General features: G+C 46.4%; 1 protein-coding gene across 1 annotated transcript; it reads left to right on the plus strand.

Moving 5' to 3' along the window:
- The first annotated feature begins 601 nt into the window (after positions 1-601).
- Positions 602-15,914, plus strand: DHX36 (DEAH-box helicase 36). Its single transcript, XM_063167463.1, has 25 exons — positions 602-808; positions 1,169-1,290; positions 2,199-2,400; positions 3,081-3,119; positions 3,821-3,991; positions 4,471-4,550; positions 5,413-5,487; positions 5,619-5,785; positions 6,331-6,412; positions 6,877-7,017; positions 7,494-7,596; positions 7,909-7,996; positions 8,846-8,901; positions 9,015-9,079; positions 9,543-9,686; positions 10,173-10,290; positions 10,738-10,836; positions 11,372-11,545; positions 11,835-11,921; positions 12,564-12,647; positions 12,746-12,845; positions 12,930-13,020; positions 13,415-13,535; positions 14,098-14,250; positions 14,875-15,914. The coding sequence occupies exons 1-25, from the start codon at positions 602-604 to the stop codon at positions 15,058-15,060; spliced, it is 2,955 nt and encodes a 984-aa protein (XP_063023533.1). The 3' UTR covers positions 15,061-15,914.
- The last annotated feature ends 448 nt before the right edge of the window (positions 15,915-16,362 follow it).

The raw sequence follows: 16,362 nt of genomic DNA on the forward strand, positions 1-16,362 counted from the left end.
TCAAACCCCAGCTTTGGTGTTTGTTGGCACTGGGTGGCGTGTCTGCAGGAACCTGTGGAAACGAGGGAGCAGCTCCACATGTGGGAGGTTACAGCAGTTTTGATTCACTTGCAGTCCTTGTCAGTATCTGAATCGATATAGTACTAGAAATACTTTTCTAACACCTGGACAGCACTGGCTGCTCTTTGTTTCACGGATTAAATCTGTTTTCTTGTTGATTAGGCCTGAAAGTATACGAATTCAAACACTAAGAAAACGATACAGATTCCCAATTCTGCAACACAGCGGCCGGTTGGGGGACCCGAACCCGGGTCCAGCAGAGCGGGTCAGAGTGAGGACTCGAACCCGGGCCCCCAGGTGGGTTCGGGACCCGAACCCGAGACCCGGGGGCTGGATTAGGTGGGGCCGGGACTCGAACCCTGGGCCCGCGGATGGGTCCGATAGGGTCGGGACTCGAATCCGGGCTCCGCGCTCTGCAAGGCAGCGGGCGGGCGGGCGGAAGCACGGCGGCGGATGAGGCGGGCGGTGCCGGCGGATGAGGCGGGGCCGCGCCGGGCCGGGCTGAGCCGCGCCGGGCTGAGCCGCGCCGGCACCCGCGGCCATGAGCTACGAGCAGCGCCGTGACTGGGGCCGCGGTCGCGGCCGGGGCCGGGGCCACGGCAGCGATGGCGGCGCCGCCGCCGCCTCCTCCGCGGCGGGCGGCGGAGGCGGGCGGGGACGGCACCCCAGCCACCTGAAGGGCCGCGAGATCGGGCTGTGGTACGCCCGCAGGCAGGGCCAGAAGAACCGGGACGCCGACCGGCAGCAGGTGAGGGACGTGGGGACGCGTTCTGGGGCGGGGGCCTGTGCCTCTCCGCGCAGGCAGAGCCGGAGGTGTCCGGTCGTGCCCGGTCACAGAGGCAGGCCGGTGTGTGAGGGCTGCTGCGGCCGCTGTTTGTGGTGCCCGGAGCCCTGGGCACAGCAGCGGTGCCCGGAGCCCTGGGCACAGCAGCGGGCCGGTGTGTGAGGGCTGCCGCGGCCGTTGTTTGTGGTGCTCGGAGCCCCTGGTCACAGCAGCGGTGCCCGGAGCCCTGGGCACAGCGGCGGGCCGGTGTGTGAGGGCTGCCGCTGCCGTTGTTGGGCTGCTCGGGCTCCCCGCTGATGATGGACCCTGTGCTTTCTGCCCTAGAGAGCTGTGGTGCGCATGGACGAGCGCCGGGAAGAGCAAATCGTGCAGCTGCTGAATTCTGTCCAGACTAAAAACGACAAAGAGCAAGAAGCCATGTCCTGGTGGTCTGGGGATGAAGAAGGGTAAAGAGATATAATTACCAGTTCATTTATTCACTTTGAATTGCACAGACTTTCCACAAGCTGTCAGGAAGATGTGTCAGAAGTGATTTGCCTTTATTGAGTGTACTGGCTCAACAAATACCCTCCAGTTTCTCCACATGTCACATTGTCACACTGAAATGGTTGTAGTCATTGCTGTAAAACTCTTTCATTACTGCTGAGTTTAGGGTGTTGAATTTCTACTTAAACTCATAAAACTTCTAACTCATCTCAAGGCCTACTACAGTAGATGCATGGGACTTTTCAGCTCTCTTGGCCTCTGGAACAACTCTTCCTGAAGTGGATTATGGCTTCTGTTTTGAGTTATTGTGCAGTCTTGGAACATTTTCGCAGGGTCTGTTCTGGAGTCATTAAGGATTTGCAGGAATAGCTGGAATGGGCCCGTGTGCTGAATGAGGGAATTGGGGCTCCCTTTGGTGAGGGATCCAGTTATGGGGCAGTGGGTCAAGCTGTCCTTTTCTGATGATGCTTTGTTGCTTTGGGGCTTTGTTTGGTACAAAAGAACAAAGTGTGTTTTTTCTTAGATCCTGATGTCAGGTTTTTGGTGGCTGGTAGTTTGAGACTTTATTTTGGTTTAATGATTTTCGCTGCAGTGACAGACCCAGAGCAGCTGGGGCTGCCCCTGGATCCCTGGCAGTGCCCAGGGCTGGGTTGGACACTGGGGTTTGGAGCAACTGGGGCAGTGGGAGGTGTTCCTGCCATGGCAGGGTGGCTCTGGGTGAGCTTTGAGGTCCTTCCAACCCAAACCATTCCGTGGTTCTCTGTTCCCATGGACTGTTGGTTCATTAACTGCTGGATGTAATTACCTGCACTCTGCGTGTGGCCAGGCACAGCTGGGGGAATCTGAAGTTCTTGTTCTGTCATTCCAGCCCTGCTCCAGAGCAGCCTGCCAAAGTGAAACCAGATGCTGAGAAAGCTCCTGTGAGACAGATACCAACCTGGGAGAAAACATCCCTGGATTTGGATGTGGAATTCCTCTGTGAAAAAACCGAGCAGGATGCTGATTTAGATGAACAACTTAAAGAAGACTTAATGAAGAAGAGATCTGATCCCAGATATATTGAAATGCAGGTACTTTTCCCTGTGTTAAGTTGAAAACTTTTAATTGGAATTTTTTTTAAATTAAGCTAACCTCCAAATGTAATCCCTCGTAATTTACTAGAAAGTTGTCATGATGTTATTTTTGCTAAAAATTATCTTTAGAATTCATAAAATTCTTACCTATTGATAGAACAGTGGTTAAAAATTGAAAATGACAAATTTCAGAAACAGTTAGAATCTGAAATTTGAAGCTGACATGTTGTTCTATTGGGTGGGTGTCTCTTTCTTTTTTATGGATTGTGTCCCTGCAGTTATGTCTGAAACTAGAAGCACAGCACTGGGCTCTGAAGGAATGGCCTTTTGAAAACAGGGGTTTTGTTTTGAGCAGCCATGTACAGAAAATGGTCTTTCCCTGGACACCAGTTCTCTTTTCCATACCAGGCCCTGCTCTTGCACCTGTATATACCTGCCTTGTCGTGTACTTAACTGTTGGGCTGAAATAATTTTTCTAAATTGAATGAAACTGAAACAACACAGGAATTAAAGTTATTTCCCACTGGCCTGTGTTTATACAAGTGTGGCTGAGCAGTTTGTCATTATTTTGTAGTTTAGCCCAAACTAAAGGGTGAAATCTAATAGAGGTGAAATCTGTTCTATTGCTTCAGTGTTGAAAAGATGTTTAAAGAGAAACATTTTTTCTTTTTCCCCAGAGATTCCGAGAGAAGCTGCCCTCATACGGGATGAGAGAGGTGAGTGTGCATTGAGAGAGTCTCTGTGGTGCAGTGCTCCAAAGCAGGGGCTGTTATTAATTGATGTTAATTCTTAGGCTGATATCCCCTGTATGCAGTAGAAATGGAGTATTCTGATATTCTGTTTGCTTTTGCAGGCTCAGTGGGTGATCAGTGAGCTCCTTCCTACAGTCCCTCTATTTGTCATAATGTCCTTGCTGTTAGGATTGGTTTCTTTAAATAGTCATACTGCCCTTAACAGTCCTTGGGGAGGGGAGGACGAGGCTGGGAAACTGTTCCTCTTGGTACAAGAAATGTTAAAATATTGTGCTGAAAACCTTTAGTTTGTGCAGGCTTGGAGTCCCACAGGGCAAACTCTTGTGTTCAGCCTCCAGAGATCTACAGGAGCAAAGCAGGAAGCAGAAAGGTTAAAAATGTATTTCAGGCTTTCATTTTAGTTCTTCTATGTTGCTTTCATTCAGGATCTAAAGCATTTAAAGCTAGCGTTGAGGTTGAGCATGCCTTAAACCCTACACATGTGAAGTGCAAATGTGCAGAAATGGCTTCTGTGAGATTTAACGTTTTTGGTAGCATGACAGGAGGCAGCTGAGCACGTTGATACTTAGCTCAGAGTTCAGGCCACAGGAGCAGGGAATTGTCAGAATCCTCCACAGTGTGTTTGCAGCAGCAGAGCAGTAACAGCTGTGTCTCTGTGTGGCCAGGAGCTGGTGAAGCTGATCAACAGCAACCGCGTGACGGTGATCAGCGGCGAGACGGGCTGCGGCAAGACCACGCAGGTGACACAGTTCATCCTGGACGACCACATCGAGCGTGGCCTGGGCTCCACCTGCAGGATCGTGTGCACACAGCCCCGCAGGATCAGTGCCATCTCTGTGAGTGCCCCTGCCCAGGCTGCTGCAAGTAACGGTGCTGGGAACCTGTGCTGACTGGCTGTTCACAAGGCTCAGTGTCCGTGGAGCACTGGCACTGCAGCCTCCTTCTTCCCTGGCTTTAGTCATGGGGTACCTCTGTGGGTTTCATGGATTTGGGCAGTGCAAATGCCCACTAAGATAAAAACTAATGCAGTGTGGGGCCCTCTAGAGGTGTGTTAATGAGCAGGAAAGAATCTGGCTTTCAAATGCTCTGTAGTTACTCTCCTTGGTAGTTCAGTGTCAGATGGCCAAGCTCTGAAACGGGAATGGGCTGCTAATGCCCTGTGTTCCTAGAGTCTTGTCCCTGGGTTGCTGCTCTCATGGGAGGAGAAAAGTTGTTCTTCGGGGCATTTCTTAATTTACAAACCTCTCAGAACCAGGTGTTCCTACTGGTAAGCAGCTCAGTCAGAGATCAGCCTGATTTTCTTTGTCCCCCTCAGGTGGCTGAGAGAGTGGCTGCTGAGAGGGCAGAGAGCTGTGGCAACGGCAGGAGCACGGGGTACCAGATCCGCCTGCAGAGGTGAGCAGCTCCATGGCAAGGGTCTCTTGTTATCCAAAGGAGACTATTTGAAAAGTACTTCTAAAAAGAAAGAACTGCTTTCCTGCTGGTGTTTTCCCCTGAAGGAATTCCTGTGAGGAAGGGATGAGGTTTTTGAATTTTAGGAAGAGGTTTGAGTGCATTTACTATCTTTTATGTGACAGTGACTATTCTAAGTTAGGCTTTGTCTAATAAGTCCTGTTTTCAGCTCTTGTAAACGGTTCTGCTGCGGGGAGAAATAAAACTGATGTCCCTAATCAATGAATTTCAAGAAAAAATGAAAATGCTCCAAACCATATTTCTGTGGAAAGCTGTGCATTTGCTACACATATTTATGGACCAATTCCCTGGGACCATGTAATAGGTGCAGTGACAGAAGCTTGCAGAGCAAAAGCTTTTACGTTTGTAGTTGGCTATAACTGAAAAATCTGAAGTGGTACCAGCACATAAGGGAGCCCGTTTGTTGAAGCAAAACTGCTGGTGAGAGAGGAGAGCTGAGCCCTCCCAGCATTTTACCTGGGGTTTATAGAATCTCTGCTATTCCTCTTTGCTCCCAGTGCTGTGCATGTGAGTGCCCTCTGAGCTGCAGGAAGTGGGGATCAGCACCTCAGTGTGCAGGGGATGGCACGGGGTGCCTGGAAGCCAGGGCCTCTCCCTGCTCCATTCCCCAGCCACAGAGGTGATGCAGCAGTGGCCCAATTCCGTGTGCTGTGAGGGAGGGAGGCAGTGAGGCACATTGCATCATGTCTGCAATGGCACCTGCAGCTGGGGTTTAAGGTTTTACAGCATTTTGTTAAATACAGAGGAAAACTGAGGAGTTCTTATTTTATTGTGTCTCTTTCAGCCGCTTGCCAAGGAAACAAGGTTCCATTTTGTACTGTACCACGGGAATTGTCCTGCAGTGGCTCCAGTCAGATAAGTAAGAGCTCCTGTTTAATGAGACACTGAATGCAATTATGGAATGAGTCCTGGGCTGTTCCAAACAGTCATGGCTCTGCTTTTTATTTTTTCTAAAAGCAAAAGTTTAACTTCTTCCCCTTCTCTTTTTAGGCACTTGTCCAGCATCAGTCATGTAGTTCTTGATGAAATCCATGAAAGAAATCTTCAATCAGATGTTTTAATGAGCATTATTAAAGATCTTCTGAATGTTCGGCAGGATCTGAAAGTCATACTGATGAGTGCTACTTTAAATGCAGAGAAGTTTTCCGAGTACTTTGGTAGGTGAAATGCTTCCTAGAAATGTTCTTCTTAAGTAATTTAGGCTTCTAAAAGTATAGTGCAGTCCTTGAATGATAGCATTGATTTGTATCAAAGGAAGAAATTACTTCAGTTTTACAAATACCCGCCAGCTGCTGGACATGCAGTTTCTCTCAGTTTTATCTCATTGCTTCTGGTTTTGCTTTTCAGACACATTATGGAAACAGAATCCACAGAGTATTTTCCTAGTAAATATTTACCACGTTTAGCATTCTTGCTCTGAAGGGGCAGGCAGATTGAACTTTGTGTTGTTCAGTCTCACAGCTTTTTCCAGTAGCTGGAACCAGTTGAACATCGTGGTGTGCAGAATACTGCCTGCTGCCTGTCCTTTTTTTATTCAGCAGCCTTACTTGGGGGTGAATGTGACATCTTCCCTGACAACTGGAAATGTCCCGTAGACATGACAGCTATATTGCAGAACTAGTGAGGAATGTTTATTGCTTCTGTTCTTTCAGTGCAGTATTTCATCAGTGGTTTTAAAACTGAGTTCTGCCTCCCTCCACAGACCATTGCCCGATGATTCACATCCCTGGGTTCACTTTCCCAGTGGTGGAATATCTGCTTGAAGATGTCATTGAGAAGTTGAGGTAAGTGTTTTTTCTGAACATCATTTCGGAGAGTATTTGGGTGGGGGCTTAGCCTAGTGTATGTATGTTCAAAGATTAACTTGGCATAAAGAAGAGTTGCCTGTATTTTTCAACAGTAAACCTCCTAAGGGGGGCCTTGTACAGTAATTACAGGTTACCCATAATTCCACAGTTACCTGGGAATATTGGCTTGAGGGGAAGAACAGTTTCTCTGTTGCTGTGGTGAATTTTCAGGTCTCTAAATTAAGCTAGTCTTTCTTGCTTTTCACTTTTTTCCCCTACATGTTCTCATACTTAGTAGGGCTGGTCCCTGCTTTTGTAAGATTTCTGTCAGAAGAGAAACTGAAGATTCTTACACATGATTTAGCTAAAGCACAGCATATTGTCCATGGTTTGAGAACTGTGCAGCTGCTGTAAATTCTCTCAGTTTCAGATGGAATTGTGTCTGCTCCTGCTGTGCACAGGTACACCCCGGAGAAGACGGACCGCCGGCTGCACTGGAGGAGGGGCTTCATGCAGGGCCACATGAGCAGGCCAGAGAAGGAGGAGAGGGAGGAGATCTACAGGCAGCAGTGGCCAGGCTACCTAAGGCAGCTGCAGGGCAGGTTGGGCCCAAGTTTCTCTTCTGCTTCCAGTTTCCAGGCAGCTCTGAAGTGACAACCATAAATTAGTGCTGTGTTGTGTTGCTGGGCTTTAGGAACAGTGGGATAGCGGCTGCTGTGGAAAATGGTGATGGAATTATCTGTACAGTTGGCTGGCAGCTAGTGAAGTGCTTTAGAGACAGCAGGATTAGCTCCCTTTGCCTCTGAGTTGTTCAAGTTTCAGTTCATTACCTAAATACAAATTGTCAGTCCCTGGCTCATCAATGAGAAGGAGGGAGGTCATGCAAGGGCTTCAAAACAGTTCAGTCATGACATGGTAATTCCTCAGCAGTTCTGAACTGACAATAATCACACTGAACTAAATGTGGAGAGCCCTTTGGAGGTGCAGGAGTTGCTCAGAGAACTGAGCTGATTGCAGGTGGGTTCATGGCTGGGTGGCTCACTCAGAGCTTTACATGTCTGTGCTTTCCCTGCTGCAGGTATTCAGCAAGCACAATCAGTGCCTTGGAAATGATGGATGATGACAAGGTGGACCTGGACCTTATAGCAGCACTGATCAGACACATTGTGCTGGAAGAGGAGGTACAGTGGGACTGAGCTGGGGGCAGTGCTAGAGCTGGCAATGGCTTTGGCTGGTCACACAGAAAGAAGAGAAGTTTTTGTTTGCTCTTCTAAGTAATTGAACAGTTTTGAACTACTTTTATGTTCAGATAAATACATGGAGGTAGCTCTTTTCTAGGAAAAAAAAAAAACTTGACAGACTGTACCAGGCTGGGTCTGTGAGGTTTCACATCTCACATGCCCACCATTTGTCAGTGTGCAAGGAGCTGGCTCTCTGTGCAGTGTGTGATGTGTTCTGACCTCTCTTCCCTTCACTGCCTCTTTTCCCCGTAGGATGGTGCAATTCTGGTGTTTCTGCCAGGCTGGGATAACATCAGCACTTTGCATGAGCTCTTGATGTCTCAAGTCATGTTTAAGTCAGGTAAAACCCAAACTCTCTGTGGGACTTCTGGCAGTGGCACTGGGGGCAGACTCCTTTTGCATGGGGTTGCTGCAGTTGGGCTGGATTCATTTTTTCCCTTGTCTCCTCTCCAGGGTGTTCAGCAGTTTTTGTGTGTCTGGTGTCCTTTCCTCTGCTAACAACCACTCATTTTCCTCAGTGTGGGAGTGACAATCTGAAAAACAACCTGACCTGCATCTTCTTCCTCTTGTCCTTTCCTGCAGCTGGGAGAGCTCCCATCCAAAACTAAACTCCATTCTGTGTGTGCTTCCTCTGTGCTTCATCCTTGAGCAGCTTCCCCTGCTTTGCTGATCGTTCCCTTAAATCCTGTTGATTTGGGAATTTCTTACAAACCCTCAAGTACTCTGTGCCTGTCTGACACACTTTAACTTGTCCTTTTGCATCTCTCATATTTCCATCTCACCTGTCTTAGCTGGGCTCTTGGCTGTTCAGATGGTGACTTGCAGTGTGGTTGTGTACATTCCATAGATGCAGAATTCCAGTTCATTGGCAGATTGAGTGTCAGTTTGTGTATTAAACTTGACCAATTATTTAATAACTTCAGAATTTAAAAAGGAAGTCTGAATTACTATACATAACTTCACATATTGTCTTAACTCTTCATGTTATAGCATCGTAAAAAAGGCCTTTATACCTTTTCACTTTAGAATTTGCTGTTATGATACAAATACCTGTGATCTCAGAGCAAGAAGCAGTAGCCTGACTTGCGGCCTATTTTCTCTGTTCTGCATGGTTGATTTAATAGATTTTCCTGTAAAATTGGAAGTTTCTGTGCTTACACCATATCTTCTACTGATTTTTAACTTTCAGATAGGTTTATTATCATCCCTTTGCATTCACTGATGCCTACTGTTAACCAGACTCAGGTATGCTTCTCTTTTATTGCAATCTTTCACAACTACAAGAAAAAAAAAAAAAAAAAGAATGAAGCACATGTTTGCTTTTGGCAAAGACATAAATGGGCCCTGGGTAATTACAGGTGTTCAAGAAGACCCCGCCAGGAGTCAGGAAAATTGTGATTGCAACCAACATTGCAGAAACCAGGTAAGTGCCTGGCTGCCCAGAGCCAGGAAAGCTATGTGTTTAACAAAATAAATGGAAGTGATGATTTAAAGTATAAGCCTCTTTGGTGTTCCTGAAAATATGTTTGTGTTTGTGCCATTAGTTTAGAAATATTTATAGACTAAACAGAGTTTTCCTATAATTGTTTTAAACAATCCAGCCAACTCTGTTGTTTTGAACAGTTAAACTACAGGAATACTAAACAATTGCTAGAATGATTTGTACAGGATAATCTGAGCTGCCTGTCCTCTGTTCAGAGTCCAAGTGGGAACTTCTGCCAGACCAAGGAGAATAAATCAGTAACATAGTTGTTAATGAAATTCCAAAGGCAGATTTTTTTAATTGCTGACTCTGTTTGGGAGGGAATAAAGAGAGGCCAAAGCCAATCCTAGGTCACACTTGCAAAGGTGAAAAGTTGCTTTTTTTTCCTCTTTTTTTCCAACAGCATCACGATTGATGACGTGGTGTTCGTTATAGATGGGGGGAAAATAAAGGAGACTCACTTTGACACCCAGAACAACATCAGCACCATGGCTGCAGAGTGGGTCAGCAAAGCCAATGCCAAGCAGAGGAAGGGTCGAGCAGGAAGGTAGGAACAGGGGGTGCTTAGGGAAGTTTGGGGATGTTGAGTTTCCCACAGTGCTGAAGGTTTTTATTATTTGCATGTGCTGGCACAGCTGGCTCCTGTTCCTGGGCAGGGAATGATTTCCTTGCCTTCCTAGGAAGCTGAATTGACCTGTGCTGTGTTTAACTCCACAGTTTCCCTCCTATAGAAGAGTGTCCTGCATTTTGTTGTAATTTTTGTCATTGCTCTCACACCTGATTTATGAGGCTGATACAGTAAAGTGGAAATGGTGTAAAAATTAATTTCTGTGTTCTCTATGCCTCTTTCCTGCTGATGGGTCTTCAGAAGACTGAAGTGGGTTTTACAATTGAATGCACTTCAGTTCTAATTCCTGGAGGAGTTTTGGGAAGCTCTTTGTAAGAAATAGACCCATAATGTATCAGTTTCATTGGTTTAAAAAACCCAACAAATGCCCAAACCCATAAGAATGGTTTCTTTAAATCATTGCAGGGTTCAGCCAGGCCACTGTTACCATCTGTACAACGGGCTGCGTGCCAGCCTGCTGGATGATTATCAGTTACCAGAGATCCTGAGGACACCCTTGGAAGAACTCTGCTTACAAATCAAGGTAAAGGCAGGAATCTTCAAAAATATTTATTACCTATTTTTCCATTGGGATAACTGGTGAGAGAATAAGTTAATCCAACTGTGAGCCTAGAGTTGTTCATCCAAAACAGTGAGAATGCCAGTGAGTCAATTTATACGATCTCTTAAAAGAATTTTACTACAAAGTCGTTTTAGAACTGGTGTGAATTTCCTTTTTGGCAGTTTGCATTGAATTCCTTACAAAAGCAGAAGGATTGCCATGTGTAAGTGAACTGAATGAAGAATAGATTCTTCTGCTGCAAACTCCATCACTAGTACATTTTTTTTGTCCTTAGTTCTTAACCCAAGAAATTCTAACTGGGGCTGTGAATTGCTCACACTACTTCAATGAGTGTGGTTACTGCTAACCAGTTTTAGACAACCATCTTTCTCCAGCTGCTGTAGGCTTTTGTTGTGATTTTTCTTTCAGATCCTGAGGCTTGGTGGAATTGCCTATTTTCTGAGCAAACTGATGGACCCCCCCTCTCGTGATGCTGTGATGCTGGCCATAAATCACCTCATGGAGCTGGTAAAGTTTTGCTTCATCTGTTCAGAGCTGTGGCACTGTGGGGTCACCAGGCAGGGGTGCCTGCACAGCTCTGGGCATTGCAGCCCCTTCCCCTGGCACAGAGCCTGGGTGGACCCTCGCTGCACAGAGGGGACATTGCACACAATCCATGGTGCTTGGGGCCCTGCAGAGTGCTGCAGAGGGACTTTGTGAAGGACTCCAGACACACACGTGGCCCTGCACTTCGGGGACTGCCTCCTCTGTACCCTGCTGCCTCCCTGCCTTCCTGCTGCCGGTGGGTCAGTGAGGAGCTGGAGACAAACGAGCACGTGGGAGGAGCACCTGGTGTCATTGTTCCCCTGGCTGCTGGGGCAGGAGAGGTTCATGGCACATTTGTTCTGCTGACTCCTTGCCCTGGTGGCATGTGTACAGATGAGTTGTAGCCATAGATAGGAACAGCTGGTTTGGGTATTAGTGGGGGATACCTGTGTACCAAGGAAATGCTCCCCATTTCATATGGTGTGTGTTTCTTTCCTCTCTGCCCTTGTGCTGGCAGAATGCTCTGGACAGGCAGGAGGAGCTGACTCCCCTGGGTGTGCACCTGGCACGGCTGCCCGTGGAGCCACACATTGGGAAGATGATCCTGTGTGGAGCCTTGTTCTGCTGCCTGGACCCCGTGCTGACCATTGCAGCCAGCCTCAGCTTCAAGGACCCTTTTGTCATCCCTCTGGTAAAGTCTCACAGACCACAGTTACCTGTGGGAATTTAAGAATCTCAGGAGGATGCTGGGACTCAGTGAGGTGTTATAGTTTAAGAGCACTTTCATTAGTGTCATGGTAATTACATTTTTACTAGTGAGTTGCCTTTGCATACTATGAATTATCATTTTTCCTGCAGAATATTTGAAATAACTATAATTTTCATGTGTTACATACAAAGTACTGCTGTACAGATGTACCTGAGTTTGGAGAAGAGAACTGTCATGTCAGTCTAGGTATTATGTAGGTTCTGATTTTTAGGGCAAAGAGAAAATCGCAGATGCAAGAAGAAAGGAGCTGTCGAAGAACTCGAAAAGCGACCATCTGACTGTGGTGAATGCCTTCACTGTAAGCATGTTTTCATGTGGTTTTTTCTTCTAGAATTTTAATTTTAATAATATTGATGATCCTAAGGAAAAACCTGATCAGCCTATGCTCTGTAGGCTTTCTTGTTTGGCTTCTACAGAAACATGAAACCCAACTGATTTTCACCCTTCTAGTGTTGCATAATCTTGTCTCCAGGCTCAGTAACCTGATTTCTGGAGGACAAGTCTGAAAATGACAAAGGGAACACAGTACTATAGTTACCTTGCTGAAATTGTTCACTCTTGGCCTCTGCAAGAGGCTGAAGCCAACTTCAGAGTGTGGGATGTTGTGCTGTACTGTGTTGTGGTGAGGAGAGGAGGAAATAAACGGCCTGGAAAACACAAGTTACTGCCCAGAACTTTAACTTTGTTAATTCCATCAAAGGGTGGGTGCTGTGGCAAACACAGCCAGGTATCACTGCCCACCAGGGCAAAAGGAAGGCTGTGATTCAGCATGTTGTGCAGTTGTGTTTCTCTGCACTGTGGTGTGTGCACATATACAGAGAGATCAAAGGAGTTGCTTTCTCCCTGGTAGGGAACATGTTTGATGACCTCCAGTTTTGGCTGTCCTTAAGCCTGTAGTGTTCACTTACAAACCCCTTACACCTCTGGTTTCCATTCCCAGGGCTGGGAAGAGGCTCGGAGTTGTGGTTTCAGGAATGAGAAGGACTATTGCTGGGAATATTTCCTGTCCTCAAATACCATGCAGGTAACAGCACCTGCCAGGGCCACACAGGATCCTGTGTGTGGGGAAGGGGAGGAGCCTTTGGCACAGCATCATTCTGTGCAATGTTTGTTGTTTCCTAGATGCTACATAACATGAAAGGGCAGTTTGCTGAGCATCTCCTTGCAGCTGGGTTTGTGAATAGCAGAAACCCCAAGGATCCCAAATCTAACACCAACTCAGGTAACCATGGAGGGAAGGGAGCATTTATCCCAGCTGAAATCTCAGCTTGCAGAAGTGCCTCACTCACTCTGCTGTCTCCTGCAGGTAATGAGAAGCTGCTCAAAGCAGTCATCTGTGCTGGCCTGTATCCCAAGGTGGCAAAGATCCGGCCCAGCTTCAGCAAAAAGAGAAAAATGTGAGGGTTTGCTTTAAAGTTGGTTTGTATTCAGGGTGTTTTCTACATAGCATAATTTGGCAAGGTGAAGCAGTGGCTTGAGTGAATGGCATGAATGAATCTCACTTTAGAGTTGGAGTCATGGTTGTGTATTCCTTCCTCTGAGAAGGGTGGGATTGTTGATTTCTTAACATCTGGATTCCTGGTAGCACCTGAACTAACTTGTGTGACCTTCTCAAGCCATGCATGATGTTACAACACCTCAGTAGCACTGCTCTAAAGGGGTTCTACAGCAGCAGTTCAAACACTGCCACTCCTGGTTCTTTGGGAAAAGAGACCCCAGGGATCCTGCTCCGTTGATTTATCACTTCTTGTATTATCAGACTCTTTTTTTGTTGTTGTTTTTTCTTTGAAGGGTGAAAGTTTGCACCAAGACAGATGGATCAGTCAATATCCATCCCAAATCAGTGAATGTGGAGGAGACAGAGTTCCATTACAACTGGCTGGTGTACCATTTGAAGATGAGGACCAGCAGTGTGAGTCAGAGCTGTGCTTGTGGGGTTCATTTTTTTTATTATCCCCTCTTAATGAGAGGGGGTCAGGGTTCAGCCTTTGCTCTGGGGCCTTCCTGTCCTAGGCCATTCCTTATACACACCATCAGATTATTTCCTTTGTGATACTGGGGTATTGTACCACAAATAATCAACTTCTGTAGTTTAGTTCTTGGGGGTTTTTTGAGGATTTGGGTTTTGTAAGGTCTGGCAGTAACAGGTGTAAATTCTTTTAGTGGTTTGTTTTTTTTTTTTTAATTTCAATACAGTCCTAACACTTCTCAATATGCTGATGTTTTTTCCTCTCATTGTTTGGAGCATCTGGTTTTATTTCACCACTGTGTGAAAGACTGAAAGACTTGGGACCATTTTTGGCCTTGTGCAATCTAATTTCATGTAACTTTTTTTTAACTGAGTTGCTTCATGCATTCTTTAGAATTTGTGAGTAACTGAGTAAGGATCTTCTGGAAATCTGTAGGAGTCTCATTGAGGATTACTGATGGCACTGGAGATATTTAGAGGGTGATCAGAGAATTCTGTTGTGCAGATTTACCTGTATGATTGTACGGAGGTGTCTCCATACTGCCTCTTGTTCTTTGGAGGGGATATATCCATTCAGAAGGATAAGGACCAGGACACCATCGCTGTGGATGAGTGGATTGTTTTCCAGTCTCCAGAAAAAATAGCAAACTTGGTCAAGGTAACTGTTTCAAAATCATGTACCTGGGAGGCTCAGTGTAACACTGATTCTGCTTAGGGATCTCTGGATTCGATATTCCTGTGGGCCTATTGATTTATCACTCAGGGAGATGATGTTTGAAATGCACTCCCAGCAAGCAGTTCTAGCACACAAAGTAAGCAAAAGAGATTTAATTTTGCACAGATGCTGTGGGATGACTTGGTCAGTACAGGAGATATCCACACAGATGTGGAAACAGGAGAGTGGGGCTCCTCAGTTAATAGGAATGGGTTCCATAGAACTGTTTAATATTAGATCCCAAAAATCATACCGGACTATTTTTTAAAATTTTATTTCTATTTTAAGCCAGTCTTTTTAATCCTGAGGTAGTTAGCTAAGTGCTGCATGGGCTGTAAGAGGCATCACTTCCAGAGATGGTCACCTCTTATCAAAGAGACTGGGTTTTGAGAGAGTGTTTGATTGTGAAAATAGCAGTGTGGAGATGAACTGAGGGGAGCAGAGCAGGTGTAAAGGTTGGGAGAACAGGGGCCCGAGGCACTGGAACCTCTCTGTTGCTGCTGTGTGTAGCAGTAACACCCATCTCTTGCCTTTTTCCTTCTTTTCCTTTGTTACAACACTTCCCAGAAACTGAGAAAAGAACTGGATGACCTTCTGCAAGAGAAAATAGAGAGCCCCCATCCCGTGGACTGGGATGACATCAAGAGCAGGGACACGGCGGTGCTGACAGCGATCATAGACTTGATCACCACGCAGGAGAACGAGGGCGTGCGGAACTTCGCGCCGCGCTTCCAGGGCGAGCGCTACAGCTGACGCTGGCCGGCCTGGCCTCCTCTGCACGGCAGCTCTTGGGCTGGACAGCGACTGCTGCAGGGGGAGCTGCGGCTTTGCTCGTCCTGAGGGGCAGCCAGTCACCTGGGGCTGCTTGGCAGTGTGTGTATGTGCATGTGTTCTGTGCTCCGTGTGGCTTCGTGAGGGACAGAGAGGCAGCTGGGGATGGTGTAAGGTTCTTGTCCTGCTTTAGCTGTTTTCTTTGGGATTTTTACCCAGCAGGTGACAGATATTTAAAAACCCTGCTAAAATACTGCTTAGTAATACCTAAACTGTTTTGGTTTTTTTTTTTCCTTTAATGGGGTGTGGTGAGTAATTACACTTGCTGTGTTATTCCAGCTGTGCAGCAGTCTGCTCACCAGTATTCCACAGAAGGTAATTACAGCTTAATTTAACTAAACTTGAAAACACTTGTTGAATTTGTACGGTGGGAGGAAATGATCTTCAGAAATTCTTCTCCTTTTCTGCATTTCATCCCATTTAATTAATCTTCCTTTGTTTTCTGTCACCATCCATCATCACTACTGACTGAAATAGCAGATTGCAGAAAGCATGGGTAGATGGAAGTCATGTTGGGTTATGTGTTAAGGGTTCATTGCATTGGAGGCTTTTTTTTGTTTTTTGTTTTGTATTTTTTTAAGAAGTTCATGTATGGGTTATAGTATTCCATTATGAGTCTTTTTTCGCAAGTCTTATTTCAACTGTTCTCACTGTTTTGAATGTTCTGTTTTGAATGGTCTCCAGCTATGGAAGATAATTTGAATAACAAAGTTTGTTAAGGATTTTGAGGTTTATCCTTGAGAAGAAAAACCTGGAAATATAACTTTTCTCCCTTCTTTGGTGTTTTTTTGGTTTTCTTTCTTTGCAGACATGACTCTAATCATCAAGTTCAGGGGGATTTATGCTTCATTCTGGGGAAAGCAGAGCAGCTCAAGTGAAACAAGTTGAAGTTAGTGGCTAGGCTGTGCTTTCTGTTGGGTTAACAAGGGATGGAGGGTGCCAAGCTGCTCATTGCCACTGCCAGCTGCACAAAACGTGGTTTAACCTCCTTCCCCAGCACCAACTGACCATTCCACCCTCAGGTGTTCTAAATGAGGAGACAGAGGAGGAGAATCACCCTGCCCTGGGTAGGGGCTGCCAGAGGGAGGCTGAGGAAGGGGAGAAGAGAGGAGGGAGGCTGAGGAAGGGGAGAAGACCCCCGGTGGCTGCAGGCCTGGTGCATTCTCTGGGGGATCACCACATCAGGTTGGACCCCCAAGCAGCAGAGGGAACTGAAGACTTTTC

The sequence above is a fragment of the Melospiza melodia genome, chromosome 12, assembly GCF_035770615.1.
Source record: "Melospiza melodia melodia isolate bMelMel2 chromosome 12, bMelMel2.pri, whole genome shotgun sequence".
Lineage (NCBI taxonomy): Eukaryota > Metazoa > Chordata > Aves > Passeriformes > Passerellidae > Melospiza > Melospiza melodia.